Genomic DNA, 16335 nt, shown 5'->3' with positions numbered 1-16335 from the left:
TTGAACATCCACATTTCCTAAACTCTTCCATTAGTTGACTTGACTCTGCAAGCATTTGGACGTACTAAAACATTGTTGATGCTATTTTGTTGTAAAATAATGAAAGAGAATTCATTATTGACTAATCGCTGTAATTTTTTGTTCTCTTCCTTTGGAAAAAATAAAACTGATGTTAACATAAATATAAAGGAACGCAATTAAATATAAATGATAGCACCTACCTACCTACCTTTAATGAAATGCGTGATAGTATTAGTAGTGCTAAATTAAAACATCGACATTTCAAGTATAAGCTTTACTAACCAGCAAATTATCGTGTTAAATCAGGAATCGTACATTTAGAAATAAAAGAACTTTAAATATAAGTTATTGTACTATTTTTTTACTATATTGGAATATTGCTGCATCTTATGAATTAACGTTTCATTTCGACCTTGGCAAAAATTGAACCAGGGACCGGAAGCATGGTAGACAAACGCGCTGTCGTCAAGATTTTAATACATAATCATTTATCAATATTTATATTAACAGTTCAAACACATTGGATTTAAATACTTAAAAGAAGGGTTTTTTGTACGTAAGCAGCTAAATAATAAACATACTTTTGAATCATTGACAAATTTCAGATAGTTTACCAAATCAGAAAATAATAATAGTCACAAAATCAAATATAATTAAAGTAAAAGTATAGGCATACTGTAATAATCTACCAAAACAATAATTATAAATAATTTATATCATAATAATTATACCATTAGTATAATTATTATATGAAACAGTGACTTTTAGATTTTCTTGTTATATTACTTATAATTTAAAATATTTTATAATTTAATTTTAATTTTTAAATTTATTTTAAAACTCTTTTAATCTTCTACTGAATGAGTCATATAATTTTAAAAAAAAATTGTTGTTTCTGAATCTTGTGTAAAAATAAATAAAATTAAACCAAATATATTTGTATTATAAGTTTTGTAAAAGGCAATTTGTCGGCCTCGTGGTGTAATGGTCAGCGCGTTAGCCTGCTACGCAAGAGGGTGTTTTCACACAAGATATTTCATAGTCCCTGGACTGGTACCTGAAGCGTAAGACTGATCATCTTACCTTCATGTAACAAAAATGATTAAGATAGGCTGCGATTGGTGTACCGACGTAGTGCCCTATACACCAATAGGTGCGGAAAGGGAATGATGATGATGAAAAGGCAGTTTTGCCGCATATGCTAATAAAATAAATAAATCTAAATAAAATAAAATGTTATATAGTGAAATAAAATAAAATAAAATGAAATAAAATAAAATAAAGTAAAATTATTAAAAGAGCATTTTTTAAAATAAAAACATGTTATTGTATCTACTATTTAATAATATTTGGAAGACGTAAGTGAGTCGTGTCAATGTTATTATAGTGAGCACTGGGTACGTTTTAAAAAAAAATATATTATTCTGTGCCAGGGTGAAAGAATACAGTTCAACGTGTGAAATAGAACAGGACCCTTGGCGAGTGCTTTTGACTAGATGACTGCTCGAGTGGAGATAAGTCCGCCTCGTTGTGTAGTAGTTGGCGCGCTCGCCTACCATTCTTAAAGTGTTTAATTTAATCAAATTAATAACAATGATAATTTACCTTTTCAATAAATAATTTAATTTTACTTATGAACAAATATAAAAACACCATCGTCAAAAAATATGTTATTCGTGTAGAAGGTAGCACCCACTATGTCGGTCGAGCATGCCCTCCGCTTTGCTGAAGATATTTTCAACAAGTAATTAAAGAAAACAGGTTTTAATTTGACATTGTTTTGATGGTTTGAACGAAGTTTGGACGTAAAGTAAAATATTTGTACACAAGATGCCACTTTTTGCATTTTTTAAGAACAGTAATACGAAAAATCGTTTAAAAAATAATGATGCAATCGCCAATCTGATTTCGTCGTTGAAAATAACCGGTTTAATGTTAAATGTATTGTGCATGTCCAATAAGGAAGTTCAGTGCTACGGGAAATCGGATACAAAAGTGTTTTCTTGCGTGCGGTAAAAATTGGAGGACTAAATTGTAGTGCGAAGTTTCTTGAAAATGTATGAAAAAAAAATATTTTAATAAAAATGAACTACTTTGAACGACGTCACTAGTTCTTTAGAATCAACCAATGACAAATGTGATCGATTTCTGGTTTACTGGAAGCCAATTTTTTACCTATCAGCAGAACTCACCCAAGAGAAATTGCGACGTCGCACACGAAGTAATTTCAAAATTAGACAATTTCAAAGAATCATAGCGCTGATAATACGATAGCCTATTGACAAATAAATAAATATAATATTAATAAATAAAACTACTGAACTTCTTATTTTTTTAAAACTAATAATTACTGTAATACTGGAATAATTGTTCAACTCAATTGGGATTTTTTTTCAGTTTTAGAAAAATGATGCAAATGACGCCGATCTAATTTTTCATAATTTCATCGTCAGGGAACTTTATATACATTACGTCCATCTTTTTTTTAGACTGGGACTTGAATTCAACCCCCTTAGGATTTTTTTTTTTATTTATTAAAGGAAAAAAGACGAGTTAGGATTTGATCGAAACAGATTGACATAACTTATAACCTGTCTTATGTAGAGCCCTATGCGGACAAGGAAAATGATAAAAATGATTAAATAATACTATTTGAACAAGGTGTCAATACAATAGATAGGACAATATTGTCTTGTCCCAGCTCCGTGAACAGCCTTGACCACGCAGGATAGAACGCTGGGACAATACGAAAATTCGGCAGCAGGTCATGTACACCATGGCGTTTATTACGAGCGAATTCACGAAGAATATTATTTATTTTATACCCATACAATACATATAATGGAAGTTTTAAAGAACGAACTGAATAAAACGTACGATTTTTTTCTCTCTCCGTTTTCAGTAGATAAATTACGCGGGAGCGACGCACACGCGTCGATCGCTATTACCATAAGGTCCTGTCGGTGCGCGTTCACACGAGGACAACGCGGCCGCAGCCAAAAGTGGGGGTGATCATTGTTCAGCGGAGATAGCCTGCCAGTCTACTGCCGTGACAATGCCTCGGATCGATGTCCTGTCCTACAAATTGCTGTTTACACGTGGACAGTGGTCGAGTCCTGGGACAGAACGGTATTGTGTTTTCCGCGAGTAAACGGCCTTTGAAACACAATGTACAACGTATCGAGGCTTTACTGACAGAATACATTAAGTCATTAAAGCCAGTTCCGAGATAATCGCATTTAAAGCTTTTTTATTCTTTCGGCGTATTATTTCTCCCACAATTTTCTTTTTTTTAAAAAACATTTGAAAGAGTTATGTTTATTCTAGAAATATAATAAAATTTGAAATCAATATCTTGCACCTATACTAAAAATTTAATGTTCAAAAGTTTAAAATAATAAAGACTGTTGACTTAATTTTGCTGTCAGTATAGCCTCGATATAATTCTCTTGTATATCTTTTAACCTCTAAACTACGCGCAATACATAATGAGAAAAAAACTCTTAAGTCGACCCGAGCAGTCGAACATCGATTTCCGGACTTCATACTGGTCATTCAACTAGCTAACCTCTTAGCTACATGAACCAACGTACTTAAATACACTTTGAAGGCCAAGAAACTAAGGTCATGGAGAATTTAATTATTTTTTACCGACAGTTAGATTTGATGGTGGCGAATTGATATGGCGATACATACCTTAATAATAATTACACTTTAAAAAAATTAACATGTTAAGCGTTGTAGTGGTTACCGGTAAGTCAGTATTTGATTATTTAAAGCTCGATTTTTACAAAAAAAAACAACTACTCTACTGCTCTACACTTACAGAGAAATGGACTCAATGTTAAAAATCGCAAGTATGCAAAAACGAAGAAATAACATTGAATCCATATTTAGGTATAATTTACTGAATGGCTTAATTGATGTACCGTCGTTACTGGAACAAGTGGCATTCAATGTTCCGATCCGCCGATTGTGAAATAATAATGTGCTGTTCCTAGATCACAGCACAAACCATGGCTCCCATGCACTGATGCCCCGATTGTGTCGCATTGTGAACTCGAGACAAAATCTAGACTTTTTTGTGCAAGTCTTTCTAGATTTAAAAAATCACTAAGATAGTCCAGATCTTATCTTGAGGTAGTAATTATTATAAAATTTTTTGTCCTACTTTAAATATTTTTTTGTTGTATTTTATTTCTATGTTTTATAAGGAAATGTGTCTACGATTGTTGAATGGACTGAATAAATGAATAATAATAATAATAACTCTACATGAATTATCATAATTTCTTGGATCCGAAGCCTACTGGTAAATTCTGATTCTTGCACAGAACACCCTGGCTTGAGAAATACACATTTGAATTGTTGTGATCATGCTGGGAAACAAGCTCGAACGTGAAGTAAGCGAGGTACGCGGCTTAACTAATGCACCACTGGAGCTGTAAAATTGCTCTTGCTGCTCACATACACAAATAGAAATGCTAAAAACATTAATTGACTAAACTAAAGACATCAGAGTTCAGCTGCGACGCACACTGATATGTTTCTCACTCGCTCGGCTAAACTCGGCTGCCCGAATTAACGTTTACCTCTAAGAGTGACGGCTCAGACTCATGCACTGCCCAGCAAAAAGTTTTTACCCGGTGCGTGCGCCCATAAAAGTGTTCACTCGAAACAAATATTGTTTCCCAAAGATCTAGAAAAACAAAATTGTTTTGAGTTTGTCCAAATGTTTGTAGAAATGCTGGATTTTCTCCCCAGGGAGTCACTCAGATCTGAATTTGTTGCAACAGAAAGAGAAAACATTTTGAGAAGGTTTGTGGAAGTCTAGGCATTTACAGGGCTTATGACCAGTCATTGGCTGGTTTAAGTTGCCACTTTACAAACTGTATGACATTGATCGGGGCATCTCGAAAAAAACTAAAATATTAATAGTGCGTGCGCTTGTGTTTCCAATATTCTTGCATGGCGCAGAAACGTGGACAATTAAAGCACGTGAGCAGGAGAGAATAGATGCCTTTTGAGATGTGGCGTCGAATGCTGAGAATACCATGGACAGCCAGAAGAACAAATGTCTCTATACTGGAAAAACTGAACATAAAAGTTCGCCTATCGGCCATATGCTGCCAACGTATGCTGCAGTTCTTCGGTCACATAGCTAGACGTGACCCAGAAAATCAGGAGAAAATAATAATAACGGGCAGTGTGCCAGAACGAAGAAGCAGAGGCAGAGCTGCAGCTCGATGGATCGACCAGGAGAAAACAACCTCACGGGCGACCCTATATGGAGCCGTGGAGAGGGCGCAGAGCCGTGAAGAGTGGAGACGCTTTGTCAATGGAATGGCTGGTGAGAGTTCCAATGATCACGACTCTTAGAACTGAGGAACGACAGAGAAGAAGAACATTCACCAATCTGCCTATGTTTAAACATCCTCATTTCTTCAACTCTTCTATCCTATTGACTTTCTTTTTTCCTGTTTTTTATCTTTTTCCCATTGAGTAATATTATTAATTAGAGGTAATTTATAAACAAATACTGTTATTTCTATTTTTACATATCTTAAGCTTTTTTATTATTTTCTATCGAATATGTTTTGTAACTTGAATTATAAAAAAAATTATTTATTTTATTGGTTGGTTGGAAGAAATTGCTATTTAGTTATAAGCCCGCCAATGCACAATTAACACTTTGTACAAAAAGTTTTTTTTTTTTCAAAAAAGAGCTGAAACCTTTATCAAGTGGGTGAGATTCATCCGGCTGAACCAGTTCACCTAATAGGCAACGCTTAAAAACTATTTTCCAATTTTTTACTTCTTATACCGGTTAATTTAATCAATAATGTTTTGAGTATGTCCAAATATTTGTAGACAGGCTGGATTTTCTCCCTAGGGAGTTACAGCCCTGTAAATGCATAGACTTCCATATTCCTTTCTTAAAATGTTTTCCCTCTCTGTTGCAACAAATTTCGATCCAGATATACTGCTTTTGGTATAAAAATGCAGTACCCTATGCACCATTACGTGAGGATAAAGGAGAGATGATGATCATTTATGTTTGTCGCCACCCTTTCGTCCCCACGAAGTCGTTTATCTGCATCGTTTCTTCACATACCTGCGAGCTTTTAATTTCAGCTACTAAACCACTTTTTGCGGGCTAACTACCCCTCGGAGGCACCGAAATTTAAAGAATCAGATAATTGCTATGCCCATAGGCGTATCACGGCATCCAAAGTGTGTCCATAGTAATTAGATACATTTCTTAACCGTTGCATTTGCAAGAGTGCGCTCCTGTTTAAATCTTAACCCACTAAAACACATTGTCACGATCGTGCAACAACGACGCATGCGATTTTCTTCAACTTTACATGAGAGCATTTTAAATTTAGTTTTGACAACTAAATGTTATGAAATATTTGTATGTAACCACTTATCAAATTTCTACGTCTACCAGATTCGAGACGTGCCCGTCTCTTCGTCAGGACAATAATTAATCCAATATGCAAAAACCACTTCATCATAATAACAAATTACAACAAGGATGGAGAATACCTTAAAGAAGGGAATATAGAAGTTCAGGAATTTACAGGGCTTATGACCAGTCATTGGCTGGTTAAAGTGGCCACTTATCACACTGTGTAACATTTATCATTTGCCTATGTTTGTACATCCATATTTCTTTAATTCTTCTATTTGTTGATTTTAGTGAAGTCAAAGTGAAATCTTTACTGTTGCGAAGAGATTCATCTGACTGAACTTTTTCACATACTAGGCAACGCCTGAAAACATTTTTTTAATTTTCAAACTTCTTCTTGGACCAGTTGGTTTTATTGGAATATTTGAGTTTGTCCAAACAATTGTAGATAAAAGACTGGATTTCAGTCATTAAGATTAATAAATTACAACAGGAATGGAGAATATACTTAAACCAGCCAATGACAGCTCATAAGCCCTGTGAATGCCTGGACTTCCACATTCCCTTCTGTAAGGTATTCTCCATCCCTGTTAAAATTTGTTAATCTTAATGACTCCCGATGGAGTGAAATCCAGTCTTTTGTCTACAAACATTAAGACAAACTCAAACACTTCATCATAGCTGTTGCACAAACATTTTTTTTTTATTATTATTTATTTACTCAAAGACAGTTTACAACATATTATTGTAGACATAAGTCCCTACTCTGTGGGACTAAAAGTCCTGTGTTGAGTTGGGACTAGAAATTAACTGACACAGACACATGAGTATATCATCACAAATATTTTATAGAATCAGAAACACAACATTAATAATAACATTAAAAAAACAAGTATATGGTACATCAATATGGTAAACAGTAAACTCAAACATTTGGAAAATCATTAAGGGTTTCCCACTCAAATCTCTACTACAACGCTATAAATTAACATTGCATTTTAATAAGTAACCCTTACACGCACTGATTTGGCCATGAAAACATTTTATTTTGTGGGAGAAATATTTACTTTTAACAGCTTATTATTTGTGTGTATGATTTTAACTCCTGTATCTTTATTAAAACCGAGATTAAAATTGATTGGTTTAATTGGCGTCCTGACGAAGAGACGGGTACCTCTCGAAACCGGTAGACATAGAAATGTGGGTAAGAGGTTAAATACAAATATTTAATGACATTTAGTATAATGTTTAACCACAAAGTTAATGCTTTAAATATTTTTCATATTATTTTAGACGCTTTAAGTCACAAATCACGGACTCACGGATCAGAGGTCCAAGGTTCGAACTCCACTATACCACAATTTGATTTTAATTTTCTAATAGTGAGCTATTTACAACTCGTTAAAAATGGCCACCAAAACTGAAGTATTTTGATAAATTATAAGAACGTTAATATTTTTATTTAAATATAAATATATATATATTCTTTGAAACTCTGGTAAATTGTATACATTTTTTTTAAACCTGGAATATAAAGCCTTTATTCAATATTTTTTGCAAGTCGGATTTTCTACGATATATGATTTGCAAACATTTATTTATAAATTTTCGTAAAAAAACGTAAGATTTCCTATGCAGAGGACACATTTTACATTTTTCATATATTTTAGAGAGAGAGCATATAATATATAGAATTTTACATTCATTAAAAAAACAATCCCGGACAAAAATATTTTTTTTCAAGCAATATTCATATTGGTACAAAGAAAATTAATTAATGTCCTTAATTAAATGCTGTATATAATACTATAAACATTGAATAAAAGAGTGTTGCCTTAGTTTGGACACGTTGAACGAATGGAAGGCTAAAGAACGGCTTCGGTGCAAATGTTGATGGATACAGGAAACGAGGAAGACCAAAAAACACATGGCAATAATGCCAAATCCAATAATGAACAATGGACATACATGTCCAAAATCAGAAGATATATGATTGTTCCTATACAGGAGGCGAGGACTGTACGCAAATACAGAGTGATATGGCGTTCTATCCTCTCGGCCTACGAATCAGAGTGATGTTTGTTAAAACAATGTCAAAAATAAATTTAAATAATGTAGTAGATAAATCAAAGTTGTTCTCTCCTACGTTTTTTTTTGTGTTTTCGAAAAATGTTCCCTTACATGCTCCGTATTCATTTTCTGACTCACTAGTTCCATATGGATTCACTGGTATTGAATATGTATACTTATTTATGAAATCAATTCATAACATCAAATAAATACTGTCTCGATGGGGGGTGGAAGCAGGTCTAAAAGTAGTGTATTACAACTGGTTGTTTTATGAACTGAATGTGCATCATTGTCGAAAAACATGATTAAATTTTATTCAACTAGTCAAAGACGCGCAAAAAAGTGTTTAATATTAGCAGGAGATGAAAATAAGCTGTATTATAAAAAAAAAATTATAAAGCCAAGTTGTTTCATAAAAAGCGTTTCATATAATAAATTTATTTTGAACGGAAATATACAATTTTTTGGGAAAGAAATGTGGAAATCTAGACATTTACGGAACTTACGAACTATCATTGGCTGATTCATCATCATCGTCATTCCTTTTCCGCACCTAAGGGAGCATAGGGCACTGTACTGGTACACCAATCGCAAGTAAAGTAATCAGTCTTACGCTTCAGGTACCAGTCCGGGGAATATGAAATATTCTAGTGTGAAAACACCCTTTTTTTTAAATATTTCACATCAAGCATCTCGAGAATCGAACCCGAGACCTCTTGCATGGTAGGCAAACGCGCTAACCAAGACCAAGAAGCCGATATTATTGGCTGATTGAGTTGATCATATTAGGCACTGTACGACATTAAGATTATCACAACCCTAAAATCAATAATAAGCCCCGTAAATGTCTAAACTTCCATATTCCTTCTCTAAAATCTTCTTCATCTTTGTTGTAATGTATTCATCTTAATATTTGAACAGACTAAAAAAATACCGTTTGACTTTTACCGTTTTTCCTATATGTTGTTTTGTGCAGAAATAAAGCTGATACCTTAATTGATGTGGGTGAAATTCTAACGAATTTTTACGCCTAATGGTAAACGGCTCAAAATTAATACATTTTTCACAAGTTTAACCCTTTAATTTAACCAACAATATTTTGAGTACGTCACTTTATTTGTAGACAAGTACTGGATTCAACTCACTAGAGACGTTTTAACGAAATATGATAGATAATTCGACAGAAATGGTGAAGCTCTTTGAGAAAGGAATGTGGAAATTTAGATTCAAAAGAAATTATTGGATTTTTGGTTGGCTGGAAAATATTGCTTTTAGCAATAAGCCCGTCAAAGTGCATGTATTTTGTATTTGACGTTGAAATGAACGAATAAATATATTGGCTTTCTCAAAAAAAACTAAAATGTTTGTTTGTACATATCAACTGGTGTTACAAATATAATAATATCGCAAAATCACATAAATCTTATAAAACGCATCCATGGAGCAAATCATATTAAAAATTAAAATACAACACAAATATATCAAAATACCGTTTTCAAAATTATGAACGCTCTCCAGAGATCAAACCTATTTGTGGACTATACCAAATCACGTCACGCCTGCACAATACTTCCCCGTACTTTGTCTACTTCTTGTGTGTATTGCGCACTGTAGACTATACCCCGCTACAGGTGCGAAGCGTGCCCCTCGCCAGGGTCCAAATAAGCAAACTATCGCGTTTTGTAATAAAATTCAAAATAATTCAGGGTTTGCGGAGGTGCGACTTTGTGACTCGCGCAGAAATAAGACAACAAACGCGGAAACCTTCGATGGATGCCGTCGCCGCACGGAGGAAATTCGGTTGGCTGGGCCGCAAACTGCGTATGTCTCCCGAGAACTCAAACCATTATTGCCTACAATATTTGTGTTTGTCCAAATGTTCGTAGACAAAAGACTGGATTTTACCCCTTCGGGAGTCATTAAGATTGACAAATTACAACAGGGATGGAGAATACCTTAAATAAAATAATATAGAAGTCTAGGCATTTACAGGGCTTATAACCTGTCGTTGGCTGGTTTAAGTGGCCACTTTACACACTGTGTAACATTCACAATTTTGCCTATGTTTAAACATCCACATTGCTTCAATTCTTCCATTTGTTGACTTTATGTAAATGCCTAGACTTCCATATTCTCTTATTTCAGGTATTCTCCATCCCTGTTGTAATTTGTTAACATTATTGCCTAGTTTACTAGGCATTTGCCGCAGTTCTATACCTTTATTGTATGTTAATTTGTTATTTATTTTCGCATTTTATAATGTGCACTGCATAATGTAAAAAAAAAAAAAAATTTTTTGTTTCCAACAAATAAATAATTATAATTTTAAAAAAACCAGCAGTGAGGCAGAAAGGCGTTGATGGTGACTGTGGTTGGGATAGTATGTTTTTCCGTTGATTACACCCTCTTCTTGCCCTTAACCCTGATTAAAAAACTATTTTTTAAAATAATAATAAAGTAAAATTGTTTAAATGGCGTAGCTAACAGAGAGTCTCCCAGGACTCTAAAACAGCCGCGGGTGGGGGGATGTTCCCTCAATGTCGCAGTTCGAATTAGCCAGGACGCAAAGGAGATAGGAGCAAGCTGAAAAACCTGGATTTTTTTTGTAGACACCATATTATGCTCCTACTAGAGAAATACATAAATTAATCGTTTCTTATCGCCAATTTTTTTTAAATCTTCAAATTGAAACACGTGAAAATTAGAAAACCTGTAAATAACCATTTGACATTATTATAAATCTAAAATTATGGAAAAAACAAATAACACAAATGCATAAATAATAATATCAAAACGCAGAAATTGATAAATCGCTCCACTATAAAAAATAAAGATTTTAAAATACCTCTTCGATTCCTTTATCGGTGGATTTTGTCAAATGGGATTTCTCCATTTTTCTTTCTTCTTCAGTCACTTTAAACTTTTTTTAAATATCTTTCCAATTAACAAATCACTACAAACGCAAAAGTTCAGTATTGGAAAAGCGATTTTCCGTTGCCGGCTGTTCGCGACCTCTCCAATCGGGGATCTTTGAAAGACTGACAGTTGTTTGTAGTTGTACTAAAGGCAATTAATTTTATTTCATTAGCGTGCGAAATTTACTCACGTATTACACGGAATGCTATTGCGATGCTAATTTACTAGATCGGAATTTATGTTAAGGAGTAGGTACTTACAATAATAATTTATTAACAGTATAAATAATATACATGTATATATATGTTGATTTATGGAACATCAATCAAATTTTTTTAATTAACTTACAATTATTTTTCAACAACTCCTTTTATAAATTACCACAAACACGGAAAACCTTTTTCAGAAGGAAATTTTAAAGTTAATGCGTTCACGGGACTAATGACATGTCATTTGCTGATTTAAGTGAATTGAATTAAAATTATGTATTGTGATTCCAACTTGACATTGAGAAAAATAAATCATCATCATCACCACTTCTTTATCCATTCACAGTGATGCATAGGGCACTGAATTTATATTCTACCATCCAACAAAATTGATCTATATCTGGATCAATTTTGTTGGATGGTAGGTAAGGTGATCACAAGGTGCCAGTCCAGGGTCCCGATTACAATGGGAAGTCAGCAAAGTTTTCTTCAATAGTCTGAAACGGTGTGTTTTTAATACGCCACCCCCTTTAGGGTAGAAAAATAACTGGCGATCCCCCCCCCCCTCCCTACCAGGGGTAAATTTTCTGTATGAAAATTTAAATATACAATATAGTTGTTTGATCAAAACATCTTTTATTTTTTTTGTTCTAAAATCTTACACTACAAGCAACTGACAAAGATACTTCAAAATAATATATTTTATTCATATAGTTTATTTGTTTATATTTATAAACATACATACATTTTTTTTTCATGTCTTCGTTCAGAAAACTTTATTTAATTTTATTTTTTAGAGAGTAGTTAATGGTTTGCCCTCCATTGTAATCGAGGCCAGTGGGCAATTTTTCAATTTATTTATTATGTATTTTTTTTCGTATTTTACAAAAGGTATATAAATTACAAATACAAAAAAAACTATTCATCATCGGCGCCGACTATGCTCTTAGGACCCGTTTCGTCTGCTCTAAGGTCGAAGAGATTCTTAGGACGATTATGGTCTTTGCGTAGGATTGTTTCTACTTTTGGTATTAGGATTATGGTTTTTTTTTTAGGAATTCAGTATTATGACGAGAAGTAATTTCGTCTGAGTTCGATGGGGATCATGTTAGGATCTGTGTTAGGAGTTTGCCGGTAGTGTCTTGATAATTTGATATTCCTCTGTGATTTAGTATGGATACGTATTGTTTTTCTTCTGTTGCTTGAGTGCATGTTGTATTGGGCAAATTATCCTAATGCTTTCTATATGTATTTGGGTTTTGCGTCGTTGTTTGATTTGTTTGTATTACTACGTTCTTCTTCCTTTCCGAGGCGGGATCTGGAGCGTGTGGCCGCGGTCTCAATTTGGAACTAACAATGTATTCCTTCACTGTAATACTGGGAAATTAGAAAAAGGTGATTGTGCTGACCACGTGTATTTGATTGATCACAAATTGACAATACTGCAGTGAGGGGTACAATAAATGCTTTTAAAGTTTCTTTGTTTTGTTATTTCTGCGGTTTGATTGTAAAGAAATATTAAATTTTCACTTAATTAGTTTAAAATATATATATATTGATATGCGAAACTGAAGAAAGACTCAAGTCTTAGTGAACAGTTTCAAGAAAGGGGTGGATACTTTCATTATTCATCATCATTATTCCCCATCCACATCTAATGGTGCACAGGGCACTGCATTGGCACACCGATCGCAGCGTATCTTGATATTTTTTGTGTGACATGAATTTAAGATAATCAGTCTTACGCTTCAAGTACCAGTCCAGGGACTATGAAATATTTGAGTGTAAAAACGCCCAATTTTTTTTCTTTTCTCTTTTATTGATCAATATATTTTCATAAATGGTATATGTTTGTTTATTCTAATACAAATCTACTTTTATACATCTAGTAAATGTTATAACTGTAACTCTCCAAAAAAAGAGACCAACTCTGGTGCTTGGAGTGTGACTTACACTGTTTTAGTCATTTTTATTTAAGTTCTTGAATTTATATCATTTTGAACATAAGATCACATGAGAAAAAAAACATAGGATTCAAAAAAAAAAACAGAAAATAATAATATTCATACATTAATACTAATTAAAATAGAATGCAGTTTTTACACAGGTTCAAAAAAAAAATTAAATTTACTTTGAATTTATTTATTGAAATATTAGTTTTAATCGTTTTTAGTTCATTCCTCCTCCGGTGCTTTGTCGGGTCACTGCAGTGAAAGTATTTTAGTACCACGCTACTTTTAAATTCCGCAGCCAGGACGATTGCTTGCTGATGCACTCGCTGTAGTGATTCCTGAGAAAATATGACCAAAGTGGTTTCCCGTTGTCTTCTATGGTGGACTTTTCTGTCGGGGTTACATTTCCTTAGCTGGTTGGCTCTGGTTTGGAGACGCCAGAAACGATCACATGGGGTCACCTCACAACGACGTGATCACAGCAGATAACGAGAGGATGACAGGCGAGTTTAGTTTATTGGGGAGATTAAATAAATAATCTATATTAACCCAGTCAGGAATCGAAACCGAGACCTCTTGCATGGTAGGCTAATGCGCTGACCATTACACTACAAGGCCGACAAAAAAACTATTACATTAACACCAAAAAATCCCACGAATGTATGGCCTGTGTGTGAGTATACATTTTATTTTTAATTGAAATAAATGGTACTGAAAGAATACGTTAAAAAAATTTGTGCACATATTAGAACACATTTTTTTTTGTCGCTAAAAAAGAGAAAATTTAAGCATATTCTATTTATTATAAAAAGAAGATTATTAATTCTGCTTTTTTATCCATAATTTCAACAAAAATTTATATCGAAACAAATTCAAATACATTATTAATCTCTATGGCATTATGTAATTTAAAACTACCTTTAAATCAATATTTCACATCCCCCTGCCGGCAATCGAACCCAGGACCTCAAGTGTGGAAGCGGATGCGATAATTTAGTACGTCTCTGGACGGACGAAACACACAGGTTTGTGTGTAAAATTGAACCAGAACCCGGGACGATTATTTCCGTTTCAATGGCTACTTTCTAGAAAAAATACAGAAAAAGGAAATTGAGCTTAGCTTTATCATGTCCTGTGAGCTGTTTGCCAGCACTCTTTCAAGGAAGAATATTTGTAAAATACAAAAATAAATAAAAGAGTAAACCTACAATTCAATATTAAATTATCTTTTCCAACGTACGTGGATGTACGTCCAACAATAATTTTATATTTATTTATTTGATACGAGAAAACAACAAGCATTATATCAAAAGAAAAATACTACAATGTTTGCATATAATCCAAAATTATAGGCCAGTAATTATAGTTATCTATGCATAACTTAATAAAATGCCAAAAAATAAGAAAAAATGCGTACCTGTGTAAAGCCACTCCGTATCATTCCACTTGTAAAAAAAATGTATAACACTAATATTGAAAGTCGGTCTCGCGGTATAATCATCAGCGCATTTGCCTATCATGCAAGAGGCCTCGGGTTCGATTCCCGACATGGTTGATATGATATATTTATTTAAAAGGGTGTTTTCATACCAGAATATTTCATAGTTCCTGGACTGGTAGATAAAGCGTAAGACTGATCATCTTACCTTAATCTAACAAAAATGATCAAAATGCTGCGATTGGTGTGCCAATGCAGTGCCCTATGCACCATTAGGTGCGGATAGGTAATAATGATGATGATGCATAAATGATGTAAAAAAATGTGGGAACATTTCAGAAAGTGCGAAATTTTGCCGTAACACCTAAAGTCGTGTTCAGATTATTAAATAGAAAGAGTCTGACCTTTTTAGCTATCTCTACTTCGGGCTGATATTGTTTTAAATAGCTTTTGTATTTTACTGTCATAAGGTGTAGTTTGAATCCTACTAATATTTTTCAACATATTTTATGTAGTGGCAACATCCTGGTGTGATATTGTTTAGACCGACAGACCAAAATGTCATGTCATCAAAATGACCGACGACAAAAATACTCAAGATACGCTGCGATTGGTGTACCAATGCAGTGCCCTATGCACCATTAAGTGCGGAAAGGGAACTATAATAATGATAAATAATGAAAAGAAAATGTTTTTTGTTTACTCAGTCATAAAAAATATTTTCGCTAGCGGATTTACACGGAATAACTCCAGATCAGCCTTCCTTACTTTTTTCATTCAAACACGAGAAACTAAATATAATATGAAAGTATAGAAAAAATTAAATATGTGAAATAGGTAGAGTTAGATTATTTAATATTTATTTGGATTTTATTATATTTTCTGGTTTTTAGAACAAGTTGATAACTACATTTAACAAGATGTTAGATACTAGACATTAAAAGTTTAAAGCACATTAAATGATCTAAAAAAAAAACTTTTTTTAAACAAAGATTACTTGATGCCATTTATGAAGACATCACATTTTTTAAAATTTGTAGTTACCAACTTGTGCCAGAACCCCGACGATATTTAATATATATTGGGATTTCATCGCGATCAGAAAGCGCAAGAATTCAAATGGAAAATGTATTCAGTGAAACAGCAGTCTATCCGACAATAAAAATATGATTTAATTTCAGCGGGGTACCTACCTACCCATTGAGATATGCACTCGGAGTTATAAATCATGAATGTTTTAAAAGAGAAAAACCTTTGAAAAAAATATGAACCTGAGTACAACGTTAGAGATATTTTAAATATTCCAGTTTTAAA

At 33.4% G+C, this 16335-nt stretch overlaps 1 protein-coding gene across 1 annotated transcript in view; it reads right to left on the bottom strand.

Annotated features, from left to right (window-relative positions):
* LOC148282875 (proton-coupled amino acid transporter-like protein acs) overlaps nucleotides 1-11546 on the bottom strand; it is an 89999-nt gene extending 78453 nt beyond the window's left edge. Inside the window, exon 1 of the mRNA XM_088224396.1 lies at nucleotides 11352-11546. Within this exon, the coding sequence (XP_088080522.1) occupies nucleotides 11352-11399 (48 nt within the window). The 5' untranslated portion in view covers nucleotides 11400-11546. The remainder of the gene's footprint in view (nucleotides 1-11351) is intronic.
* Nucleotides 11547-16335: the final 4789 nt, after the last annotated feature.

The sequence above is a fragment of the Micrasema longulum genome, unplaced genomic scaffold (assembly GCF_059751315.1).
Source record: "Micrasema longulum isolate JH-2025_06_02 unplaced genomic scaffold, ASM5975131v1 h1tg000281l, whole genome shotgun sequence".
NCBI lineage: Eukaryota > Metazoa > Arthropoda > Insecta > Trichoptera > Brachycentridae > Micrasema > Micrasema longulum.
The sequence above is the reverse complement of the archived record's forward strand: the minus strand, read 5'-3'. Positions and strand labels throughout refer to the sequence as shown.